Source organism: Acinonyx jubatus, chromosome A3, assembly GCF_027475565.1.
Source record: "Acinonyx jubatus isolate Ajub_Pintada_27869175 chromosome A3, VMU_Ajub_asm_v1.0, whole genome shotgun sequence".
Lineage (NCBI taxonomy): Eukaryota > Metazoa > Chordata > Mammalia > Carnivora > Felidae > Acinonyx > Acinonyx jubatus.
The window spans coordinates 106682821-106705969 of NC_069388.1; the positions used below are offsets into that span (position 1 = coordinate 106682821).

Here is a 23149-nt window from a genome sequence, read left to right on the forward strand (position 1 = left end):
TAAATTGTTAAATGATTAAAATGCATATTTTGTTTTTAAGTTACTTTTAATTTCAGTCATCTGCATCCAGTGAGGAACATTGTCCAACCCACCTTCCGGTGTCTAGACCAGTGATTCTCAATTTTTGCCACTAATTGTATATTCCCACCATTTGTTTATTCTTCTATAAAGTATGCCTTCAAGAAAGCAATTTTCAGCTTTCAAAGTTATATTCCCACAGATATAACAACTCTCAGCCCAAGAAAGCATACTGAATACAAACAAGTAAAAGTGCTATTAGAGGGATTGCATTATATCCATACAAGTAAATAGTTTGTAAACTATACAAGTAAATAATTTGTGAACTTTGTCTTGTTACCTACAGTTGAGAATCACCAATATACAGAATTTGATTGCAGGCTAACTATGGCTTGCAGACCAATTTTAATTAGCCCACACAATATATTTTTTTAATGTTAATTTATTTTTGAGAGACACAGAGAATGTGAGTGGGTTAGGGACAGAGAGAGAGGGAGACACAGAATCCGAAGCAGGCTCCAGACTCTGAGCTGTCAGCACAGAGCCCGATGTGGGGCTCGAACTCACGAGCTGTGAGATCATGACCCGAGCCGAAGTCAGACTCTCAACCGACTGAGCCACCTAGGTGCCCCTCACAATATTTTTTAAATAAGAAATTTCATACAAAATTCTTGATTTCTAGCGTCTCTTAAAATATCAGATCTGGAAACTCTAGTCCCTTCTTCCTGGATAATAATTGGATAATATTCCTTGTAGAAAAGCATATGTGCTCCACTTAAGCTCACCTCCCAGCAGTCCATACTGTATTACACTCCACTTATTTCCACTGATTTATATCACTACCTGGCCCCGTAGGCATTTGAGTTTGCAACCTCTGGCCTGGGTCATACTTTCTTTGTAGAACATTACAGAGATTTCAAAACTTAGCACTCTTCTCCAAAAAGTGAAAATAAAAAACATTCAAGACAAACCACTGCCTATCACATTTTTAAATACCGCTAAGGAATGGAATTAGGTGAGAAATACAAGCACATATACAAACCCCCCTAGACTAATGTTGGATGGATGGATATGTATAGATAGATAGATAGATAGATAGATAGATAGATAGATAGACAGACAGACAGACAAATACACACACACACACTTACGTGCATACTCAGTGGGCCGTTCTACATAGTACAGGGGAAAGCAATGGGCTAGAGGTTAGGAGACTTGGGTAACAGATCCATGACTGCCTAGCTAGCCGGGTGATTTCAGCAAAGTCTTTTAATGTCTCTGAACTTTATTTCGTTATCTGTAGAGTGAGGAGGTTAGACTAGATCTCAGCAGGTTTCCTATCTCTGAAAAATCACTGGTTTGAGGTTCTCCATTCAGAGAAGCAGACAAGAGAGACACAGGTGCATGTAATTCAAGTTTATGCAGGATTTTTTTTTTTTTACAACTTACCTCATCATTTGTTAATTTAAGGAATAAATCTCCAAGAACTCCTTGGCGTGGCCACTTCAGGACCCTTTCCTGCAGAGCATGGAGCAAATCGAGGTGCTGCTGGACAAGGTACCGTAAAGAACCAGGGAAGAGGCTTGAAACAGAATAGAGATAGGATCACACAAACCAGGTGTAGAGAAGAAAAGAGCCTATAAGAACATATGCAGGAGGTCCCATTTTCCCAGTCATTCAAAATATTCTGAGCTCTGCATTCAGGATTTTTTTTTTTAAAGTTTGCCATTGTAGACCTCACAGAAAATATCCTCAGGATGTAAAAAGACCCATTAGCAATGGTTCCTACACAACTCTATATTGTACTAATAAGGAGCATATCACTTGAATGGCTTTTTTTTTTAAGCTTATTTTTTTTAGTAATCTGTACACCCAATAAGGGGCTCAAACTCACAACCCTGAGATCAAGAGTCACACGCTCTCCCAACAAAGCCATCCCGGCACCCCTTGAATGGCCTTTTTAAAGCCAAACTGTTACTCTCTCATTTATGTGACAGTGGAAATTCTCAGGGAAATCTTTTCCAAAATTTTAAAGTTATTTCCACTTGATGTGCAAAATAGTCTATTCTAATTAGTGTTGTAGACAACAGCACTGAGGTGGCACTTGGTCATTCTTAGCTACTGGGTAAGAGACTGATTTAGGGAAGAAGGAAAACTTGTTTAAAGCTGGCAACTAGACGCTCAGGGGACAGGCATATGAAAGTGTTCATTTCCCTTCCCTTCATTATCCAAGAGGAAAACTGAGCAAGGACAGAGACTTGCCTGGGAAGGCTGTAGACCAGGCCTGGCCTGTTACTCCCAGGAGTTTCACAGAGCCCCTTCCTACTCTCACAGCCCTCTCCCCCATCCCTTAGTGTGCCTCTTTTTTTGTCTGTTTGTTTTTGTTTTTTGGTTGTTTTGTTTTGTTGTTTTTTCAGAGGAAATGAAGGGAGGAGAAGTGTCAGAGAAGGACACAGTGGAGAGGAGAGAGAGAAAGAATCATGGGAGGAAGAAGGGGGTGGATGGAGAAGAGTGGGACAATCAGAGGCCTATGGAAACAAGGATGCAAGCTGCAAGGAAATGGAGTCTTGCTGGGCTACAGCAGGGATCTGAGCCCTAACTTGGTGACTTATGGGAACTGAAAGTAGGTTCCCTTGTGTTTTGAAGACCACACGTTTAACAAAGATGAAAGTGCTGGCCTGCTTGTCACCGAGAGCTGAACTTACGTGGATATTTCTCCAGGGTCCAACGAGAGTAAGTTAGTGGACAGTTAGTGTGCTTTGTCCACCCTGAACAAGCAGACCTTTGTTGAGAACAGTAGAAAGACCATCAGTTTGGTAAGAGGTCTTTCAACCCATCTCCAAGGAAAGCAAAGACTCCCCTGGAGCTATAGCTCAGAGAAGACACACAGATTGGAGAGGGTACCCAGCCCCCTGTGAAAAGATACAAGGCCTCCTTCATTCCTGCCTTTTCCCCCTCCACCTCCTGTGCCACTGGTCTCCGCATATGCAAAGCCAGCTGGTCTGCGCTTCCTGAGCTCTTATGGCTGGCATAGTGGGCTTAGGAGATCTAAGTGATCCCTGTCTGGATCAGAGGGAATTTGGAGGAGTGGCTAGGAGACAGTCTGACTGGGAGGAAACCATAACATTGCTGGAGGAAAGCACAACTGATTGAACTGAACAAGTGAAACACTGTGCCAGCAAAAGGTCTAGATGTGAAAGATTTCTCCCCACCCAAGGCTTCCATGGCTTCCGGTGATATTCCTGATGTGACACTGAAAGCTGTTAGGGCCCCACACCATGGTAAGATCTGACTTGGAGATAGGTTGTCCTTTTAGGTTTTGTAATATCTCTTAGATTACCCCTTTCCTTTTTTTCTCTCTTTACTGATCTCCTGGCCTTGCCTGGCCTCACCTGAGCTCACCTTCTTTCTCTTTCTTTTGAGACAGCTGCCTTCTGCTACATGGTGATCAGTGTAATTGCAGAGCTGGTAACTTGGTTGGAGTCCAAGTACCTCCTGGACTGTCTACTGGGGTAACAGAGATTTCAGGGTGAGGGATGAGGGTCAGAAAAGGCTAATGCCCCCATCAAGTATTATGGAAACACATAAGTTACAGGAAGAACAATGACTTGTGGTGGGTTCTTCACCAAATATTGGGGAAAAAATGTTTTATTTAATAAGGTTATTATTTGAAATTGGAGACGAGTGTGGAGAAAGTGAGCCAGGAGATGGAGAACAGAGAGAGAAAGAAGGCAAGCAGTATAGACACACACACACATAACCGATTTCACTGTTTTCCCTAGAGCCAGACGTGATTCTCAGAAGCAACTTTTTCATGAAGATGAAAGTATTAAATGCTCAACTTCTTATCTGTTCCTTACCAGGAGTGAAATTACGGCAACGTGAATTTGTTTATTGTTTTTTAAAACCTTCAAGTTATTTCAACTCCCACACTACAGTACTTAAAAACAAGGGAAATAAACTAAAAGCAATGAAAGAAAACCCAGTTATAGTTTCAAATTAATAACTTAGCTCTTGCCAGTTCAATTTTAGGCCAAAATAACTCCTGAGTTTCAGCAGCAGGATGTGACCCAATCTGACCCGCGTGGATAATGAAACATTCGCCACCTGGTGGTGATCTGTAGCACACTGAGTTCTTGGTGGATGTGGCGCTGGAGTTTAGCTTATAAGACTAACTGGCAGTCAAGTCAAGCTGACTTGGCCCCTCCCTACAAGTATTCAGACAGACAGGACTATTTGATCCTGAGCTTATAATTCTATCTATAGAGTGAATCAGACCAGAAAAATCCAAGAACTCCAACTTCTGTGATCCTCCAGCAAATGAACAACAGCCCACATGTTCCACTCAGACCTCCGCTGGTAGCTTGTGCCACTGCAGTTTCCAGCCCAGAAGCAGGGCGGGCTTGAAACAGGCTGAGGAGGCTCTTGAAGGCTTTTTTCCCCTCTAGGGAAATCCTAAAGTTGTATCTTAAAGGTTTGAGAAGATGTGGCAACCTCAGTTTTGAGTGTCAGGTTATAGTTACGGTGAGTTTTATTTTCACCCCCAGGTTACTTTTCAGCAGGAGCAGAAAGTGCTGAAGCCTTGCAATGTGTGATGGGAGAGATAGGAAATGTTATTAACTTATTTTCATCTTTACATGGGGGAAAATGTCAGTAGAGAAAAGGAATAATCCCATTCTGCTATGTTTTCATTCAGCTGGTCTATTTAAAGCACACACAGAGGCTTCAGAAAAGCTTAGAAAAAAGAAGAAATGTAGTCACTGAAGGAGGATAATGGAAATCTAACCCTAGGGTGGAAAAATGGCAACACTGCAAAGCTCAGAACTAGAATCTTTATATTAGTAAGACTGAGAGTATCAACTTAAAGCTTTTCTCATCTTGATCTATGAAAAGAAAAAAGAGGGTCAGCTTAGTAAATAACTAACATGCATAGCATCATCATGGATATCAGGAATAACTTATCTTACTTTCATGGAATTTTGTATAATAGTTTTAATTTTTTTTTTAATCTCAGGATTTGGGGGAGATTAGTCCTTCCTCAGCAATGGATCATAGGAGAACATCTTAGACCAGCAGGAAGTGACGGCAAGTCGAAGAGAGCTTCCGTGAGCCAAGCACATTTCTAGCATCCCTACCTGACAAATCAGTTGAGATCTGAAGTGAGAACCTGTGGGCTGTTGAAGGGAAGCGTAAGTTGTGAGATGGGAAGAAACAGAAAGTCTGCTTCTGGCTGAGAAACTTGATATAGTGCTTGTCAGTCAGGTGACGTCTTTGAAACTACAAGGTCCTTAGAGAAGTGGCATGATGTGGAAAGATCACAGGGACAGGGGCACACAAGCCTGGGTTTGAATTCGGGCACTAATTGGCCATGTGGCTTTAAACCCCTCTGGACCTGAGTCTCTTCATCTGTAAGACAGGGTTCACAGGGTTCTTGTGAAGGTTTCATGAAGTTATAACTGAAATGCCTAATTACTGTGATCCAAAATGAACAATTCTCTCTTCTTACCCCATCCCAAATTTTCAGGGACAAGGAAGAGAGGCTGCTAGCTTAGTATCTCAGATGTGGAAGCAAAACCACACCCAGAGGTAGACTTGCCTTTACATTTGATTCATATGTAAGATTGGAGTCTAGCAGGGGAATTAATGGGCCAGATGGGGAAGGAACAACCAGCAGGAATCTAGGTGGCCACTGAGAAAAGGTGAAGCCTGGTCCAGGGCCTCCAGTGGTCAGAGCTTTCACCATGTCACATCACCCTTTCTGTCCCTTGTTTTCTATGCTTTGTTTACCTCAGTTTTGCAGTAAAATAATTCTTGAAAATAGTCAAGTCACTTTCGAGTTTGTCAGGGAGTATCCCCTCATCTTGGCCATTTAGCTAGGGGAAGCTTTGTGCTCTGGTGACTAGGTACCTTGTTGGTAGCCACAAAGCCAAGTAAAATGAGGGGATGGAAAAGAGCAGGAAAATTTGACAATTAGGGGCTTCCCTAGATAGATTCACAATATGAACCATCAGTGTCTATTACCTGATAGCATATTTAAACAGGTAATGCTACGTTTATCTATAATAGGCCATAATCTAGACTTTCCAAGCTTTTGGATTGACCTTTTCCTCAACTAATCTGGATTATTCCATCTTCATCACATCAGTCCTTTCCACCAAACCAGAGTTTCCTCCTTCCTCCTTTTCTCAATGGAGAAGAGGCGGAGAAAATAGAAAGATTATGGACAGATACCCGTCAAAAGAGTGTTGTAATCTTGGGGCCAGCATGCTCCAGACCCTGTGGAAGCACTGCCCCACAACACACACACCATACACACACACACCACATACACACACCACTTGTGCACCATTCGGTACTATGGGACCACCCGAACAAATGAGAAAGATCCAAGTCCCAGGGTTAACCAGCCGCATGCCGTTTATCTGATGGCCACTTAGTGCTTCAGACCTCCCTGCGTCCATTCCCTTACACCCCCCGTGAGACCTGTGGTTCTCACGAGAACATGCAGATGTCAACAGAGAGCAACATCTCCCTCACTGTAGCATTTATTTTCCCTTTAGGTTCTTTACAGACATGCCAGGGATACTGAAGGCCCCAGAGACTATACTCAGTTTCTTATCTAAATTTGTGACTTGCCAGGGGTTACCTGCTATCACTGCCTACGCTCTTTTCAAAGACTATTCCTGGAACTCCTCACAGGTCCCAGAATTCCCCAAATGGAAACAATAAACAACTTACCTTAAATCTTAAGCAATCTGAAAAAGGAAAGGCAATGAATACATGGGTACCTTCTCTCTTTGGAATTCCTCTTTCCATCTGACCCTTGGAACGTTGCCTTGATCTTCAGGATCAGAGAGATGTTGATGACGTATTTTCTTTCCGATTCAAGCAGTTCTAGAGCCACGGTCTGTCTTTTAGCTTTAAAAAATAAATCAAAGAGGGAATTTTTGTCAACCACTCCTTCCCAAAACTCTGTTAAATTATAGAAAGCAATAAAAAGACACTAAACCCAATAAAAAGAGACATCGGCAAATTTTTGGAAGATGAAAAACAGAATGGAAGCATGGTAATTAATTCAGCAGAGTGAGGGCACAAAACCTTGGTGTTCTCATCTGCAGATGGAAAATCTGCTAAGAAGCAGAAAGGCTCAAGAAGTGGAGGCACCAGGCGCCACAGAAAGTGCAATTTAGGAGCATTGCTGAAAACAGGAGACATGGTCTACATAAAGTGCAATTGAACTTCCAGGCCCCTCCCCCCATGCCACATGGCTTCCTCATTTATGCCCCATGCGAAAATGGGAAAAACTAAACTAGAGGGGCCCTTATCTCTGGGGTCTGGACTAAAAACATCAGAGAGGAAAAGGAAGAGTTGAGATGCCAAAAGGAAAACAAGGGAACTCAGAAGGCTTGTGTCCTTCTGGAGGAACAGGGAGAACCCCCCCCCCCCAGCCCCTTCCTCTGGAGGTCTTCCCACAATGCCAGTTCCCACTCCTGCCACTCTTCAGGCAGGAGACTGGAGGATCTACCACTGAAGAAATGGAACTCTCCAAGGAATAAAGACCTACAGACACTGACATTAGGAAGTCACCTATCAAAAAGTTAATTTGCCACCCGATTAGCCTACAGTGAAGCCCATTTCCTGATAAGCTTGGCCAATATAGAATTTTGCAGTTTCTTTTTATTTAGGGCTGTATGTATATGAAGAAAAAGGTATTTACCCATTAGGAATAAATAGAGACAATGCAGGAGATGGAATGTATAGCATGGTGACTATGGTTAATAATATCATATTGCATAGTTGAAAGGTGCTAAAAGAGTAGACATGAAGTTCTGGCAAGAAAAAAAAAAGTGTAGTCATGTATAGTGACAATGTTAACCAGACTTACTGTAGTGATCATTTCACTGTATATACAAATATCAAATCATTATGCTGCACATCTAAAATTAATATAATGTTGCATGTCAATTATATATACCTTAATAAAAGAGACAATGGAGAAACAAAACTTTTTAAAAATCCTACAGTTAATACCTCAAAGAGGTATGAGAAAAACATTCTAATCATTTAATAGTTACATGATGCTAGAGGCGCCTGGGTGGCTCAGTCAGTTAGGTGGCTGACTTTGGCTCAGGTCATGATCTCAAGGTCTGTGAGTTCAAGTTGCACATCGGGCTCTGTGCTGACATCTCAGAGCCTGGAGCCTGCTTCAGATCTGTGTCTTCCTCTCTCTCTGGCCCTTCCCTGTTTGTGCTCTGTCTCTCTCTCTCTCTCTCAAAAATAAATAAACATTAGGGGAAAAAAATTTTTAATAGTTACATGATGCTGGTTTTTTTGTTTGTTTGTTTTTTGTTTTTGTTTTGTTTTAAGAAAAGAGAACACTCCAGAAGAAGGAGGAGGAGAAAAAGAAACTTTTTGGCATTTTTTCAAAGATGAAGAGTGGAAAGTAAAGTCAAGGAGGTTTCCTGCCTTCTTCCCTACTCCCCCACCCCCAAAACAAGAAAGACATGTTGAAGAAAAATAGACTAGAAAAAGATGGTAGTGGAGAAAATCCATGAGACCCAACATCAAATTAGTAGAAGTTTCAGAGAAAAGAAAGAAAATGGATGAGAGCATATTATCAAATGAATAATAGAAAAAAAAAAAATACCAGGACACTCATTTCTAGAGGAAAGAGCCCATTGTGCTCAGCGTAATTAATGAAAAAGACTCTCGCACCGTTGTGACACTTCAGCACACCAGAGGTAAAGAGAAGATCCTAAAAGTTACCAGAGAGAAAAATCCAGTAACATACAAAGGACTGGGGATCAGAGTGGTACTGGGCTTTCCAACAGTAACATGAGGAATTAGAACACAATGGAACAATGGCTTCAAAATGATGAGGGAAAACGATTTTATAGTCACCTAAATTATCAACAAAGTATGTGGAAGCTACTGGACAATAGGTTCCATCAAACGAGAAGTAAACCGAGAAACCAAGAAGGACACACAAGATAAAAACAAACAGGAATCTAGCATAGAACTATGAAGGGAATTCCTAGGAAGAGTGGGAAGTCCCGGGAAGGCAGCAGTGCAACAGACCAGCACGGAGCAGGAGGACAGAGGTCTCAGACAAATGCTTCTGGGGAAAAGAAGAAAAATGTAAATGAAAGATTTTCCATTACACTGCTAAGAAAAATTAAAGAAGACCTATGTAAAGGGAGACATATACCACATTCTTTGATCGGAAGACTCAATACTATCAAGATGTAAATTCTCTGCTAATTGGAATAAAAAGAACATAGAGTCTAGAATTAGACCCACCCAAATGTGATCACTTGACGTTCTCTATGCAATTCAATATGGAAAGGAAGATATTTTCAATAAAAGGTGCTGAAGCAACTGAATAATCACATGAGGAAAAAAAAGAATCTGGACTCCCTCACACCATACATCAAAATTTATTCAAGATTAATAGATTGGGGCACCTGGCTGGCTCAGTTGGTAGAGCATGCAACTCTTGATCTCAAGGTCATGAGTTTGAGCCCCATGTTGGGTGTAGAATTTACTTAACAACAACAACAAAAGATAAGTAATAGATCTAAATGTGAAAGCTAAAACTATAAAGATTTTAGAAGAAAACAAACTAGAATATCTTCACAACTTTGGGATAGGTGAAGATCTCTTGGAAGGACACATAAGTCATGATCTATTTAAAAAGTTTAAAATTGGGGTGCTGGGGTGGCTCAGGCAGGTAAGCATCAACTTCAGCTCAGGTCATGATCTCACGGCCCGGGGGTTGGAGCCCCAGGTTGGGCTCTATGCTGACAGCATATGGAGCCTGCTTTGGATTCTGTGTCTCCCTCTCTCTGCCCCTCCCCCGCTTGTTCCCTCTCTGTCTCTGTCTCTCTCTCTCTCTCTCTCTCTCTCTCTCAAAAATAAATAAACATTAAAAAAAATTTAAGTTTAAAATTGATAAACCTTATCAAAGTTAAGAGCATCCATTCATGAAAAGAATATTAAGAAAGTGAAAAAGCAAGCCACATACCAGAATTAAATATTCTCTGCACATACATCTAAGAACTCATATCCAAAATATATTAAGAAATCCTAGTAATTGATAATAAGAAGAGGCACTTCATAAAAGAAGATGTACAAATAACCAATTAGCATGCGAAAAGATTTTCAACATCATAAGTCATCAGGAAAGTGCAAATTAAAACTACAATATGATACCAGTTACACCCCCATGAGAATGGCTAAAATTTCAAAGACTGACCATACTAAATATTGGGAAGGATGTCAAGCAACCAGAACTCTCAGACATTAGTGGTAGGAGTATAAAATGTCCCAACCTCTTTGGAAAACTGTTTGATGTTTTCTTTCAAAGTTAAGCATAATCCGGGGCACCTGGGTGGCGCAGTCGGTTAAGCGTCCGACTTCAGCCAGGTCACGATCTCGCGGTCCGTGAGTTCCAGCCCCGCGTCAGGCTCTGGGCTGATGGCTCAGAGCCTGGAGCCTGTTTCCGATTCTGTGTCTCCCTCTCTCTCTCTGCCCCTCCCCCGTTCATGCTCTGTCTCTCTCTGTCCCAAAAATAAATAAAAACGTTGAAAAAAAAAAAAAGTTAAGCATAATCCTATCCCAGAATCTAGAGATTTCACTTCTAGGTATACATCCAAGAGAAATGAGGGCATACATCCAAAAAAGACTTAGATGAGAATATTCATACCAGTTTTATTTATAATGGTCCTACACCAGTAACAGTCCAAATGTCCGTCAACAGGAAAATAGATAGGCAAATTGTGGTAAATATATTCCATGTGAAAGACACATAGTGTATTGAGAGAAAGGAGTCTGACTCAAAAGAGTATACATTGTATTATTCCCTCCATATGAAGTTCCAGAACAGACAAAACTAATTTATGGTGACTGAAGTCAGAAGAGTGGTTCTTCAGGTGCATGAGAGAGCTCTCTGAGGTAACAGAAATATTATATATCTTGATCCAGAGAGTGATCACAAGGGGATATACATACATACATAAAAAGTCAATAAGCTTAAACTTAGGTTTTGTGAATTTTGCTTTATGTAAATCCACCCTCAGTAAAGTACTGATAAAAAAAAAATAGCAGCATAAACTGGTTTCAAAACACAGAAGCAAGTACCAGAAGAAACGGTGAAAACAATTTAAAGGGGTTGCTGCTTTCTTCATAATAAACCTTTCGGTACTCTTTATTTTTTCATGTGTTTGATAATAAAAATTAATTTTTGAAAATTACCTTCCACAAAATAGCCAGAGGGAAATGCCATTATGTGCCATATAATAGGTGTTCAGTAGCAACTAGTGATAGAAAGGAGAGGAAGGAAGGAAACGAGGGAGGGAGGGAAGACAGACCTTGATGCAGTATCTGGTATTTTGGTGGCAGACTTCCAATCCAAGATGCACATATGGAAGATTTTGCGTCACTGACAAAAGAGTTCACAAAATTCTGCCCTCTTCTCCACCACCTTTATGCCTTTTTTCTTCCAAAGCACTGCATTTCATCCATCCCCAGAATCAAGGTGGTGGTCCCAAGCCTGCCATGTGACCTCGGGTGAGTCCCTTCCCCTCTACAGGCTTTAGTGTTCATCTGAAAAGAAAACTGGAGACCAGGTGGTCTCATATCTCCACTGAATCTAAATTGCAAGAATGGTAGCCTGTAGGCTTCCCGTTCTTCAAACTTTCGGCCTGCATTCCCCTCTAGGGCTTACCAGCTAAAGAGGTTTCGCATAAAACATTTTCCAGAGAACTGTGCCTGGGCTGGCCAGCGTCCTTGAGTTTATCTGGGTGGTCTTTCGTGACATATTCTTCTCCCCATTCTTTACCATCCTTGGGCTGCCTCCACACACCAGATGAGAGATGGCCCTTGGGCTGGATATCAGCCGAAAGACAAGGCTTAAGGTTTTCTTCCGCTTCAGGAGTTGTTGGGTTCATTCCTGAAAAATAGCACCCGCCATCAATATCTGAGTTAAAAAAAAAAAAATTGTATTTGTTGTTAACGGTTAAATAGTATGCCCCTGTTTGGGTATAACTACCCCCTCCACTTGAGGATTAAATACATCAACTAAGGATTAAAGTTTCCACAATTACAAAGGATCACCTCTGTCTGTTTCTGGCCTATACATCCTTATTCTTTGTATGTAGTTTCTACTAACCTAAGGCACTTTAAAAAATAAATTTATAGGGATGCCTGGGTGGCTCAGTCAGTTAAGCGCTGACTTTGGCTCAGCTCATGATGTCACAGTTCGCGGGTTTGAACCCTGCATCAGGCTCTGTGCTGAGAGTTCAGAGCCTGAAGCCTGCTTCGGATTTTGTGTTTCCCTTGCTCTCTGCCCCTCCCCCACTCAGGCTCTGCTCTCTCTCAGAGAGAATAAATAAACATTTAAAAAAATTAAAACATTTATATAATAATATATTAATTTGTAATAGTATACGTTGACTCCCTGTATCTCCTTCCTTTTAGGTGAGCACACCAGAGAAAAAAATACAGAAGAAAGATGCCAAACACAATGTTTTTTTGTGGAATTTGTCTTCCTTGGTCCTGATAATGGTAAGGTGCAAAAAGGAAGGAGGAATGGAGGGAGGGAAGATGAAATAATTTGTAAAATACTGGTGAATTGTCTATTAAGCAAATAACTTTTAAATTAAATAAACTATAAAATGTGTCCACAGAAAACTTAGGTCATGCTACGTACGTCTGTAGGTTTCCCGTGAATGTTATTTCATTGATAATTGAAATGAGCCAGAAAGAACCAAGGATTCTGGCTTTGTCTTAAACATCCCGACCCATTCTCGCTCCTTGGGTTTAACTGAGTCACTGACCTACCCCACCATTCATCTCAGATTCTTAGTAACCATAGTGCCTTCTCTTTGCCTGAGTTCTTTCATGCCTGCTTTGGGACTGAGGGAGTAGAAACAGGAAAGGTAAAAGCAGGGAAAGGGTATACTTGCTAGAAGAGAAGAGAACTAAAAACAGAGCCACTTACCAGGACCCATCATCCCCTTCACATTACTGTCTCCTACATGCATGGATCGGGACTCTTGAGCTGCAGAGGAAGGAAAGCTTTCAATCAGTACTCATTCCACTAACATGGGCTGGCACCTTCTATGAGCCAGACACTGGGGACAGACTCAAAGTTGACAGTTTACTGAAAGAGACAGAGCAGTAAAAAAAATAACAATAAAATCTCAATATAGTGGCAAGCACTATTTTCCCATCTGTAAAAAGATATATTAAGTGGCATTTACCTCATAGACTACCGTAAGAATTAAATCAGTTATTATGTGTAACCTATACACAGTAAGAGCTAAATTATAATTTAACTATGATGGAGAGGATGGTGATGATGGGAAGAGCGGGAACAACGCTGCTCATATGTAAGTCAGACCCTGTCACTCCTCTGCTTAGCCCTCCAATGGCTTCCCATAAGCCAGAGGCTGTATAATGACCATTAGGCTCTAAAATATCTGCTCCCTTCCCTGCCTGGTGTTTCCTTCTTTTTTTAAAACCCCATCTCCCCTTGTCTCCCTTGTTCACTCTGCCTTAGCCCCACTGCTCCTGTTCTTCCTTGAAATCTTGGCTGTGTTCCCACTGGGACCTGTTCCCTTTCTTCCCTATGGTATGCAGGAGCTCACTTCCTCACTTCCTTCAGGTCTTTACCGGGCACCCTCTCTAAAATTACACCTGTGTTTATTTTCCCCCTTATCACTGACAAACTACATATTTTATGTATCTTGTTCATTGTCTGCTTCCTTCAGAACAAAGGCTCCAGGAGGGCAGGAGTGTTTGTTGTTTTGTTCACTACTATCTCCCACCATCTAAGTCAGTGTCTGGGATGATGGATGGATAGGAGGAAAGACGAATGGGTAGTGGAAGAGTCAGCACCTTGACTGCAATCTCCTAAGAGAGTCATAGCAGCAGCTACGAATCAACTATGTTATATAAGCTACCTCTGTTACAACAGTGGGGGAAGGAGGGTTACCATCACGCAGCTAAATGAACTCCATCAAGCACTTTGCAAGTTATCATTTTAAACCTTTTGTCTTGTGAACATGTTCAACTTCCCCACACTTGGCATCGATCTGCCCTCTACTTTCCAAGGCTGTCCTGTATTCTTTCCTAATAAGATCATCCTTTTACATCATGTTCTTCATGACATGGAGCAAAGAAAATAGAACCCCTTGTGATGAACCCCCTCATTCCCCAGATGGATCAGGGAGTTTTGCCAAGCTGCACCTACTGGTCTCAAAAGTAACTACTCAAAGAGGTAAAAAAACAAAAACAAAAACAAAAACAAAACAAAAAAAACTTACAGAAATAAAAGCAAATCCATACTTAGAAGTTATACTGAGTAAAATCCATCTGATTTAGGGGCGCCTGGGTGGCTCAGTTGGTTAAGCCCTGGACTTCAGCTCAGATCATAATCTCATGGTTTGTGGGTTTGAGTCCTGCACTGGGCTCTGTGCAGACAGCTGAGAGCCTGGAGCCTGCTTCAGAATCTGTGTCTCCCTCTCTCTCTGCCCCTCCCCTGCTCACGCTTTGTCTCTCTCTGTCTCTCAAAAAAAAAAAAAAAAAAACGTTTAAAAAAATTTTTTTTAAAACCCATCTGATTTAGATTGATTAATGAAAGAAAGAGCGCTTGTGAGTGAGGGGCAGAGAGAGAGGGAGAGAGAGAGAATCCCATGAGGTGCAGAGAGAGGGGGAGAGAGTGCAAAGCCCAGAGCAGGGCTTGTGCTCACTCAATGCGGAGCTCAAACCCCCAAACCCTGAGATCATGACCTGAGGCTAAGTTGGTTGCTTAACTGACTGAGCCACCCAGGCATCCCCTGATTTAGATTTTTAAATTTAATTATGCAGAACATATTTACTGTCTATGAATATATTGTTCCTTCAGCCATAAGGGTAGGAACCACCAGCACTGCCACTGAGGAGCTTACAATTGGTTCAGAAGCCCTTGAGACTCTTGGAGATTTTCTAGATGTGACAAAAAAAAAAACAAAAACAAAAACGAGAGATCAAGAGAGAGAGAGAGAGACAGAGAGAGAGACAGACGGGACAATTCCTCTAAACAATGTTAATGTCTGCATTCACTCTCCTGTGTAGAAGTGCTTTGCTGGACATTGCTGAGCATACAGAAGTGTAGCAAACGTGGAACTGGACATGGTTACAGATAGATGGAACTGGATGGGAAGCCAGTTTCTTTAGGACTGCCCAGGAACAGTTTTCTAGCATCTGTTCTATCATCCCTCAGATCAGAGATGTGCTAGTGACTGTCAGCCAACGGACAGCACCAGCTCTGGCTATCCAGCGCCCCCCAAAAAGAAAATCTTTCAGTATATGTGCTGCCGAAGCGAGCACAAAAGAAAATCTTTCAAATTGGGCAGATCTCCTGGTCTCTTAGGATGCTCTGGATTCTTCTAAATTCCAGTTATTGGAGGAAAATTTTTGAGCAATACATCATTTTCCTGTAATATGGATGGAGGACAGGGGCACTGGGTGGCTCAGTCGGTTGAATATCCAACTCTTGGCTTCGACTCAGGCTCATGATCTCACGGCTCATGGGTTCAAGCCCCGTGTTGGACTCTGCACTGACAGTGCGGAGCCTGCTTGAGATTCTGTCTCCCTCTCTCTGCCCCTCACCAGCCCCCCAAAATAAATACATAAGCATTAAATAAGATAAGGATGGAAGACATAAACCCATGCTCACTATTACTTAAGCTCTAGGAATCCAGGGGAAAGGTTGGCTTTTTCAATATGATTTGCAAAATGTACCTTTTTCATAGGCCTGAGAAGGCAAAAGGTTTGTAAAGTCTTCACTTGGAAGAACAGGTTCAGGGATATTGATTGAACGGAAAGGACTTCCTTGTGCTTGAGCAGGCCCCGCCTGTGAGCCATGTTCTTCTTTTTGAGTTTTCCTGGGGAAGGGAAACAAAGGGTGTTAATAACTGAGGGGTTCAGAAGAGAATCAGTTCAGAATAATCCAAGAAAAATTCCAAATTATTAGGTTGAACCATATAAAATTGCTGTTTTTGTAAATTAAAAACATATATTAGCAATTTTTAGGGTTCAACTTACTTCATCACCAAAGCTGGGGAAAGATTTCAAATATGTATAAATCACATCCTAACCGTACCACCTATATTTTTATTTTTCTGTTACTGGCTTCCTTGTCATCAGGATCTTGAGAGTTTGCCATGGCGACAGTCTGCTTGGGATGATGTACATTCTCTTAACAAAACAACACAAAAGGTCCCGGGAAGCAGCAGATCTTCAACGAAAAACAATAAGCCAGTCTCCAGGGTCACACAGTTATTATTGGCATATTTCTATTTAAAACGTGATAAGTTAAAAACATGACAATGATTACCACATATGTTTAATGGTGAGGCTTAATTGATTCAAATGGTTGAGCTATTAATTTTCAATGGTAGAAGTAAACTAGTAGCATTAGAGAAATTTTAGAAAATGAATAAAAAAAGAAAATCACTGGTGACCCCAGTATCTTAACACACCAATCATTATTTTAAAATTCATCTTTGTTATTTTACATTTTCACAGTTTAAATAAATTCTACATACCATCTTCTATCATTTTCATTCCACTTCCTATTATATTGAGTCCATGTAATCATCACCATCCATCTTTAATATCAACCAACTTCTTCTTTTTTAAAAATTTTTTTATGTTTATTTATTTTTGAGAGAGAACATGTGCAGGGGAGGGGCAGAGAAAGAGAGAGGGAGACACAGAATCCAAAGCAGGCTCCAGGCTCTGAGCTGTCAGCACAGACCCTGATGTGGGGCTCGAACCCATGAACTGCAAGATCATGACCTGAGCTGAAGTCGGACATTTAACTGACTGAGCCACCTAGGCACCCTAATATCAATCAACTTCTATGATTCTATAACCTCCATCACATGCTGACCCACAGATTCCACCAGTATATAGACAGTTAGCTGTATACTGATAGCAGGGAAGGTGTTCTGGATGCCACTGGATAAGCCATTGCTTATGGCTTTGCCTTTCACCAATTTTTTGTAAGACACTCACTTGGCTTTAACTTTCCGAGATTCTCTTCGCTTTTCCTGCTGAAGCTGTTCAATTTTCTGTTGCATTTCTTCCTGTTTGGAAGTGATGGCCTGAATCATTGACATGGCATTGCTCAGCTCTTCCTAAAAAATAGGAATTGATACATATTTAATCTAGTAAAAGAGATAAAAGGATATAACATGGTATATAATACATATTTTAATACATATTTGTTGAATGAATGAATGAGAAATGAGCATCTTACTTCTACTGTGGCCTATAATTTTAACACAGAGATACAAGAAAGAAAAGCATGAAATAGATATTTTTTGCCTGATAATTAATGAATAGACCAGGAGGAAAAATTCTTATATTTGCCTGCTACATGAAAAGGTATTTTCTACTTCTGTGACTAAGACCAAGAACTTCTGTTTAGCAGGGAAATAGAAGAGGGGCCTACCTTGAAATAGTTTAACGAATTCTTCATCTCAGTAACTTTTTCTTCCATGGAACATCGGCAACTCTTAACCTTCTCTTCCAAAGCATACTCGCCATGTTGAATTCTGGACAGTTCTTGCATTGCTTCTGTGAAACCAGTTTTCAGTTCAGAGGCCAAGGCCTGCAACTAAATGATAATCACCAAGAGTAAGTTCAGTTTGCTATTAACTATTATAAATAGTACCGCTGAACCCTTGAATTTTCCTTTTTTTTTTTTTTTTAAGAAACCAGGATATAGAAAATCTACAGCCCGGTAAACTAAAGTTTTGACAACTTAAGACAAACTTGGCCCCATTCATTTAGTGAAAAGAGGGTCTTTTATATGCAGCACATGCTGAAGCTTGATTATGACAAGCAAGCAAGCAATTAATTAAGTTTACAAGTGTCCCTGCCAGCTACTGTTTCTTCTAACACCTTTGCTTAAAGTGAGATTTACTTGAAAAGCAACATATGCATGTGAAACAGAATCTTGATCCAGTAACCCTTTCAATTCCATGAAAGAAGGGATAGGTCATATTACCCCTAGTGGTATAAGAAAATGAAGAAATTCAGTCATTTTTTTTCCCCTTAAACAATTAAAAATAATAAAAAGAGTAATAACTAAGCATATCTGAGAATTTCTTTGCAGGTGAGGAAGTCATATAGATAGGTAGGTAGATAGTTGAATGATGTCATGGAAAAGGAGATAACAGCATTTGCAGTGGTGGGAAACAGATAAAATGGTAGGAGTTCAGCACATTGTTGACACTGATGTTGAATTCTCTCCAAGAGTCAAGCCTGGTCGTGTAGGAGTGTGCGCATTGGATTTCTGTTGTCAACTTCCACACCATGACAAAGGTGTCAATTCTGAAGTCTGATAGGGTACAAATCCTAGCTCTCTCCTATATGAAGTAAGACCTCAGGCAAGTTGGTTAACCTCTTCACAGCAGTTTCCTCATACATAAAATAATTACTATAACACCTATTTCACAGGACTGTGTGGAGAATTAATGAATAAATGTAGATAAGCTTTCTGCTACAGTGCATGCTTGTCCATAGAAGGTGTTCAAGAAATTTTAATTCTTCTCCCCCTTGAAGTGGCAAATCAAAAAGTTAAGCACAAACAGAAATGTGGAGAAAATGGAGCACTTCTACAGTTCAGGTTTTTTTATTGAACAAATGAAAAAAGCATTTCAACAGACAAAGTTAAGATAATAATAACAATAAGATAAAAACGTTACTTTCTTGAAATTTATGACCTTACACTCTGCTAAGTAGAGGAACTCAGCTCCAGATCTCTCTTTAAAACAGAACTTTTCACAAAATTAACAAAACTCCTTCAAATGTGTATTTCTAAACATTTTCAGAATCTGGTTATCCAAATTATTCCAACTTGCAAAAACACCTCCCACTATAAAGTGATTTGGTCTCCTACACCACATTTTAAAAATATAGGGTTTGTGTTTCACTGTGCCTCGCAAAGGTTTCTTTCAAGGGCTGGGAATAGGGAGGAAGTAGAGGAACCAAAGAGATCATTCTGAGGAAAAAAACAGGATCTGCCACATGTTCAGGGCTGGAAGCCAGAGAAACAACATGAGCAATCTGTATTTCACTCCAATCATTTTTAATTTTAATTAATCTTTGTGATGGATTTTAGTACACATCCTAATCTAGTCATCAGAATGGATTGAATCACCAGCTCAACTACTTTTGATCTGGCAATTCTCATTATGTAAATTCATCTTCTGTGAACAAAATTTAAAAAAATCAACAGTATATAATATCAAAGCAAAATTTATGCAAGTTTTAAAGTTGAAGGAAGGAAACCTGACATTCATTCAGGTGCTCTGAAATTCTCTCAGGTTTCCTCTTTGAAAAGAAAGGGAACCACTATCCGACAGAAATAGGTTTCATTATCACTGCTCCCTTAGGTGGATGTGTAGAGTTTTCCCCAGCAGCAAAATGCAGCAGTAGGATCCTCGGGGGAAAGGACTTTTCCTCACCTGTAGAACCCCAGCTCTCAAAAAAAAAAAAAAAAAAAAAAAAAAAAAATTAAGTTTTCCCTAACAGCCAGGTTGTATGGGGACTTTGGAATTTTGAAACCATTTTAGCTATGAGCCCATTTCCTTCCCATATATTACGTTGAGCCCCTTGGGTACCTACCACTGAAGTAACACTACTGCTTTATAAACAGCTTCACAACCACTGATCAGACAGGGAGGAGATCCAAAAGTGAGCACCATCACACACCTGAGACACATGTCACTTTTAAGATGCGTGGGGCTCAATGTCTTTAGCTGCTATGGACTGGTTTTCCAGTACCAACTGGCCATTCCTTTGTGAATGAAAAATACTCCCAGGACATGGACTTAATATCTTTTTTCTGCTGTCTCTTCAACTCTCTTGTTTGACAGCCCGCAGCCCACCCCAAGGATTAGAAATGGGTGTCTACCTTGTTCTCCAGCGAGTTGAACACGTTCCTCATCTCGTTGATTTTTTCATGAAGCTGCTCTAGAGAGGTTATGATCCCTCCATCCTGCCGCTGGAGACGGGCTCCCACTGGAGGCAGGTTCAGGGAAGACTTGTACTTCGAAGCCTAGGGTACCACAGAGGGCATCTTAGGCTCAAAGAAATAGGGGAGAAGAGTCCGAATTCTTCCTATTTCCTGTTCTTAATTTCTGTTTCTCAATTTTCTTTACTTTCTTGGCTTCTTAACTCTTCTCAAGGTGAATTTTAATCAATGTCTTCCAATTTTTTTCCACCAAAGATCCCTCAGACTAAATTCTCATACATTACGCAAATTGTTCCCACTTGTTTTTTACACAGACTTGTTCTTCATTCTGTCCCATTATCAAGGTCAAAGACTACTATGGGGCAAATTCGGGGGACTGGGCCTGTGCCTTGAGAACCCTGCTGAGTCATAAATGTCAAGATTTGAAAAAACTCCAGAAGGCAGGCTGAATTCCTTCGACACCTGACTAAAGGCTCTGTGAGAAGCAGCACATGCTGGCAAGGATGCCAACATAATTTCTTTGGTTTCCCCCTAAACCAGGGTTTATAGAGAGGAAATGTGGTCTTTCTGCCAGCTTTCATATTCTTAATTTTAGGCCTCTTTATCAATCCCCATAAATGTAATAATTTAAAACACAAAGTGGGCAGCAAGTTGCCCGCATGGTCAAGAGCAAATTTCCCAAATCTACTCCTCTACACTCCCTAGAGAAATTGATCCTTAATGTCATTCTTACTTCCATTCTTCCATTCTTAATGGAAGCTTATGTGAAGTGTGGCATGCTGGATATTTATCTTATCCATCCCCGAATGCACCACAGGCCTAGTAGAACTAATTTCTCTGGTGTTAGAAGATATTCCCCAATGGCAAAAAGAGACTGAGGCTCGAATAGGACTTACAAATCCTGGAAACTTACAATGACAATTTTAATGATGAAACCTATTGCTGTAGGACTGGTTCCCATGGTTTTTCAGTTAGGGGTCCTTTTGGCACATAATTCATTGGCTTAAATTCTTTTCATTACAGACAAAAAGAAAAAAGAAAAAAAATCTCTTCGAATCTACTTACTTTAATATAACCACGAATGTTTTGGCACATTTCCTTCTGCTTTGTTCTATGAATGTAAGTGCAGACATTTATATGGTTGTAATCACCCTACAGATATATTTTTATTCTGCCCCTCCTTTTTTTGCCAAACACTCTTATAAGCCTTTTCCTATAGCCTTCAAAATGTTTTCTATTTTTAATGGCCACTCAATATTCCATCCTATGGTTGTGCCAGAGTTTACCCATTCAGTCTTCTTGGAAATCTATGACTTTTAATAACTTTTCAATATTATAGATAGTGCTGGCATATAATGCTTTTTATTTAAAGCTTTGTATGTATTTCAGATTATTGCCTTAGGATAAATTCCTAAATATGAAATTACTGTGAGTTTAAGGATGTTAGGCAGTATTTGACCTAAAGGGCTAAATTAGTGTATTTAGAAAAACATGTCTTGGATAAAATACATAAAACATAAGTAATATAAGTGGAGGAAGCTACAGGATTTACATCCCTACAAGTAAGCCAAAAACACAGTTGGAATTCACATCATCAGGCAAGAGTTGAGCTGATCTAAATGGTGCAGTTACCACATCTGTTGCCTTGACTGGCAGATTCCACCATCACTGCTCATGTTAATGGACTGTTATTTTAAAGAATCCTTGTGCAAACGGAAGTAATCAGTCAGAAGCAACACAATCTGACTCTGGAAAAGAGATTGGGTAAACTTTGAGAGGCCTATGTACAGTGGACAAAGAATGAGATTGAAGTGGGATGGATTGGATTCCAATCAAAAGGAATGTGAGCTAAGGACAGTCAGTGTATCCACACAGATTCACCTGTTCTGGTAGTACTTCTGGAACGAACTGGGAGATAGTAGTGCTCGTTCTCCTGTCGGCTTCCATGACCTGATTGGGTCAATGTTCTTACTCACCAAGGAGGTCAAGTCCATCCAAAGAACAGAGAGCCAATTAGAGGTATGAACATTTTAATACTTTCACTGTATTTTAACTAATAATTCTTACGAAAGCTTCCACCAATTTACACACACTCATCAGAACTAAATATTATTTCATTATTTGCTAATTAGATTGTTGTCAGCTTTGAAAACCTCAATCTTCTATTTATTAGCCATCTGTAATTTTACTTTGGTAAACTGTCTGTGTCCTTTGCCCTTAATCTACTGAGATCTCTGAAGTTTCCTTTTTTTACTGACTTGTATCAACTATCTTTATATCATTAAACCCTTATGATATTTTCTTGTAAGAAGTTTTCCCATTTGGTTATTTGCCTCTGAATTTGTTAAAAATATATTTATGTTGGGAAAATTTTTAATTGTGATGTGGGTGAAATCTCTGGCCCTTTACTTTGTGATTTCCTCCAGTGCTGTTTTACTTAAAAAGACATTTCACATCCAGATACAAGAAAAATATTCACTAGTTCTAAACTTTTATGGTTTGACTTTTTTTATTTCTAGTCCTTTAATCCATTTTTTAGTTTATTTTGATTGGGGTATGAAGTAAGGATGTCTTCCTTTTCTTTTCCTTTTTTCCCAAAGAAGAACAAGACAATTTTCCCCAAAAGAACCAGACAATTTTCCAAACATCATTTGGCACCAGACTGAATAAGTGCATCAGATCTCTTGGCTCAAAGCAATATACACATCTTGCAGATATTCATTCATTCATTCAACTAATGTTTATTGAACATGCATTATATTCCAGGCACTGTACTTTCTTCTGAGAATACAACAGAGAGCAAAATGTACTAAATCCCTGCCCTTGGAGCTTACATTCTAGAGAAGGAGACACACAATTAAAAAAAAAAAAGAAAAGAAAAGAAAGAAAGAAACAAGTTAATATTTGCTATAATTTCAGGTAGGGATTGGGGTCTATCAAGAAAATAAAATAAAGACATAGAAAATGACTGAAATATCATATTTTGCTTCAAATGTCATATTTTGCTCTCCCTTTTTGCTGTAAATTGTATTCTATTATAGTTAACCTCTCCCTGCTTCCCTCCTTCCTCTTCCTCTTCTTCTTTACTTCTCTTTCATC

General features: G+C 40.1%; 1 protein-coding gene across 1 annotated transcript in view; it reads right to left on the reverse strand.

Annotated features, from left to right (window-relative positions):
- The window catches only part of ARHGEF33 (Rho guanine nucleotide exchange factor 33), a 42936-nt gene extending 20939 nt beyond the window's left edge, over positions 1–21997 (reverse strand). Inside the window, exons 1-9 of the mRNA XM_053201393.1 lie at positions 21932–21997; positions 19991–20134; positions 17522–17686; positions 17083–17204; positions 15805–15947; positions 13019–13078; positions 11744–11968; positions 6807–6936; positions 1468–1600 (exon numbers count right to left, since the gene is read on the reverse strand). Coding sequence (XP_053057368.1) covers positions 1468–1600; positions 6807–6936; positions 11744–11968; positions 13019–13078; positions 15805–15947; positions 17083–17204; positions 17522–17686; positions 19991–20134; positions 21932–21997 — 1188 coding nt within the window. The remainder of the gene's footprint in view (positions 1–1467; positions 1601–6806; positions 6937–11743; positions 11969–13018; positions 13079–15804; positions 15948–17082; positions 17205–17521; positions 17687–19990; positions 20135–21931) is intronic.
- Positions 21998–23149: the final 1152 nt, after the last annotated feature.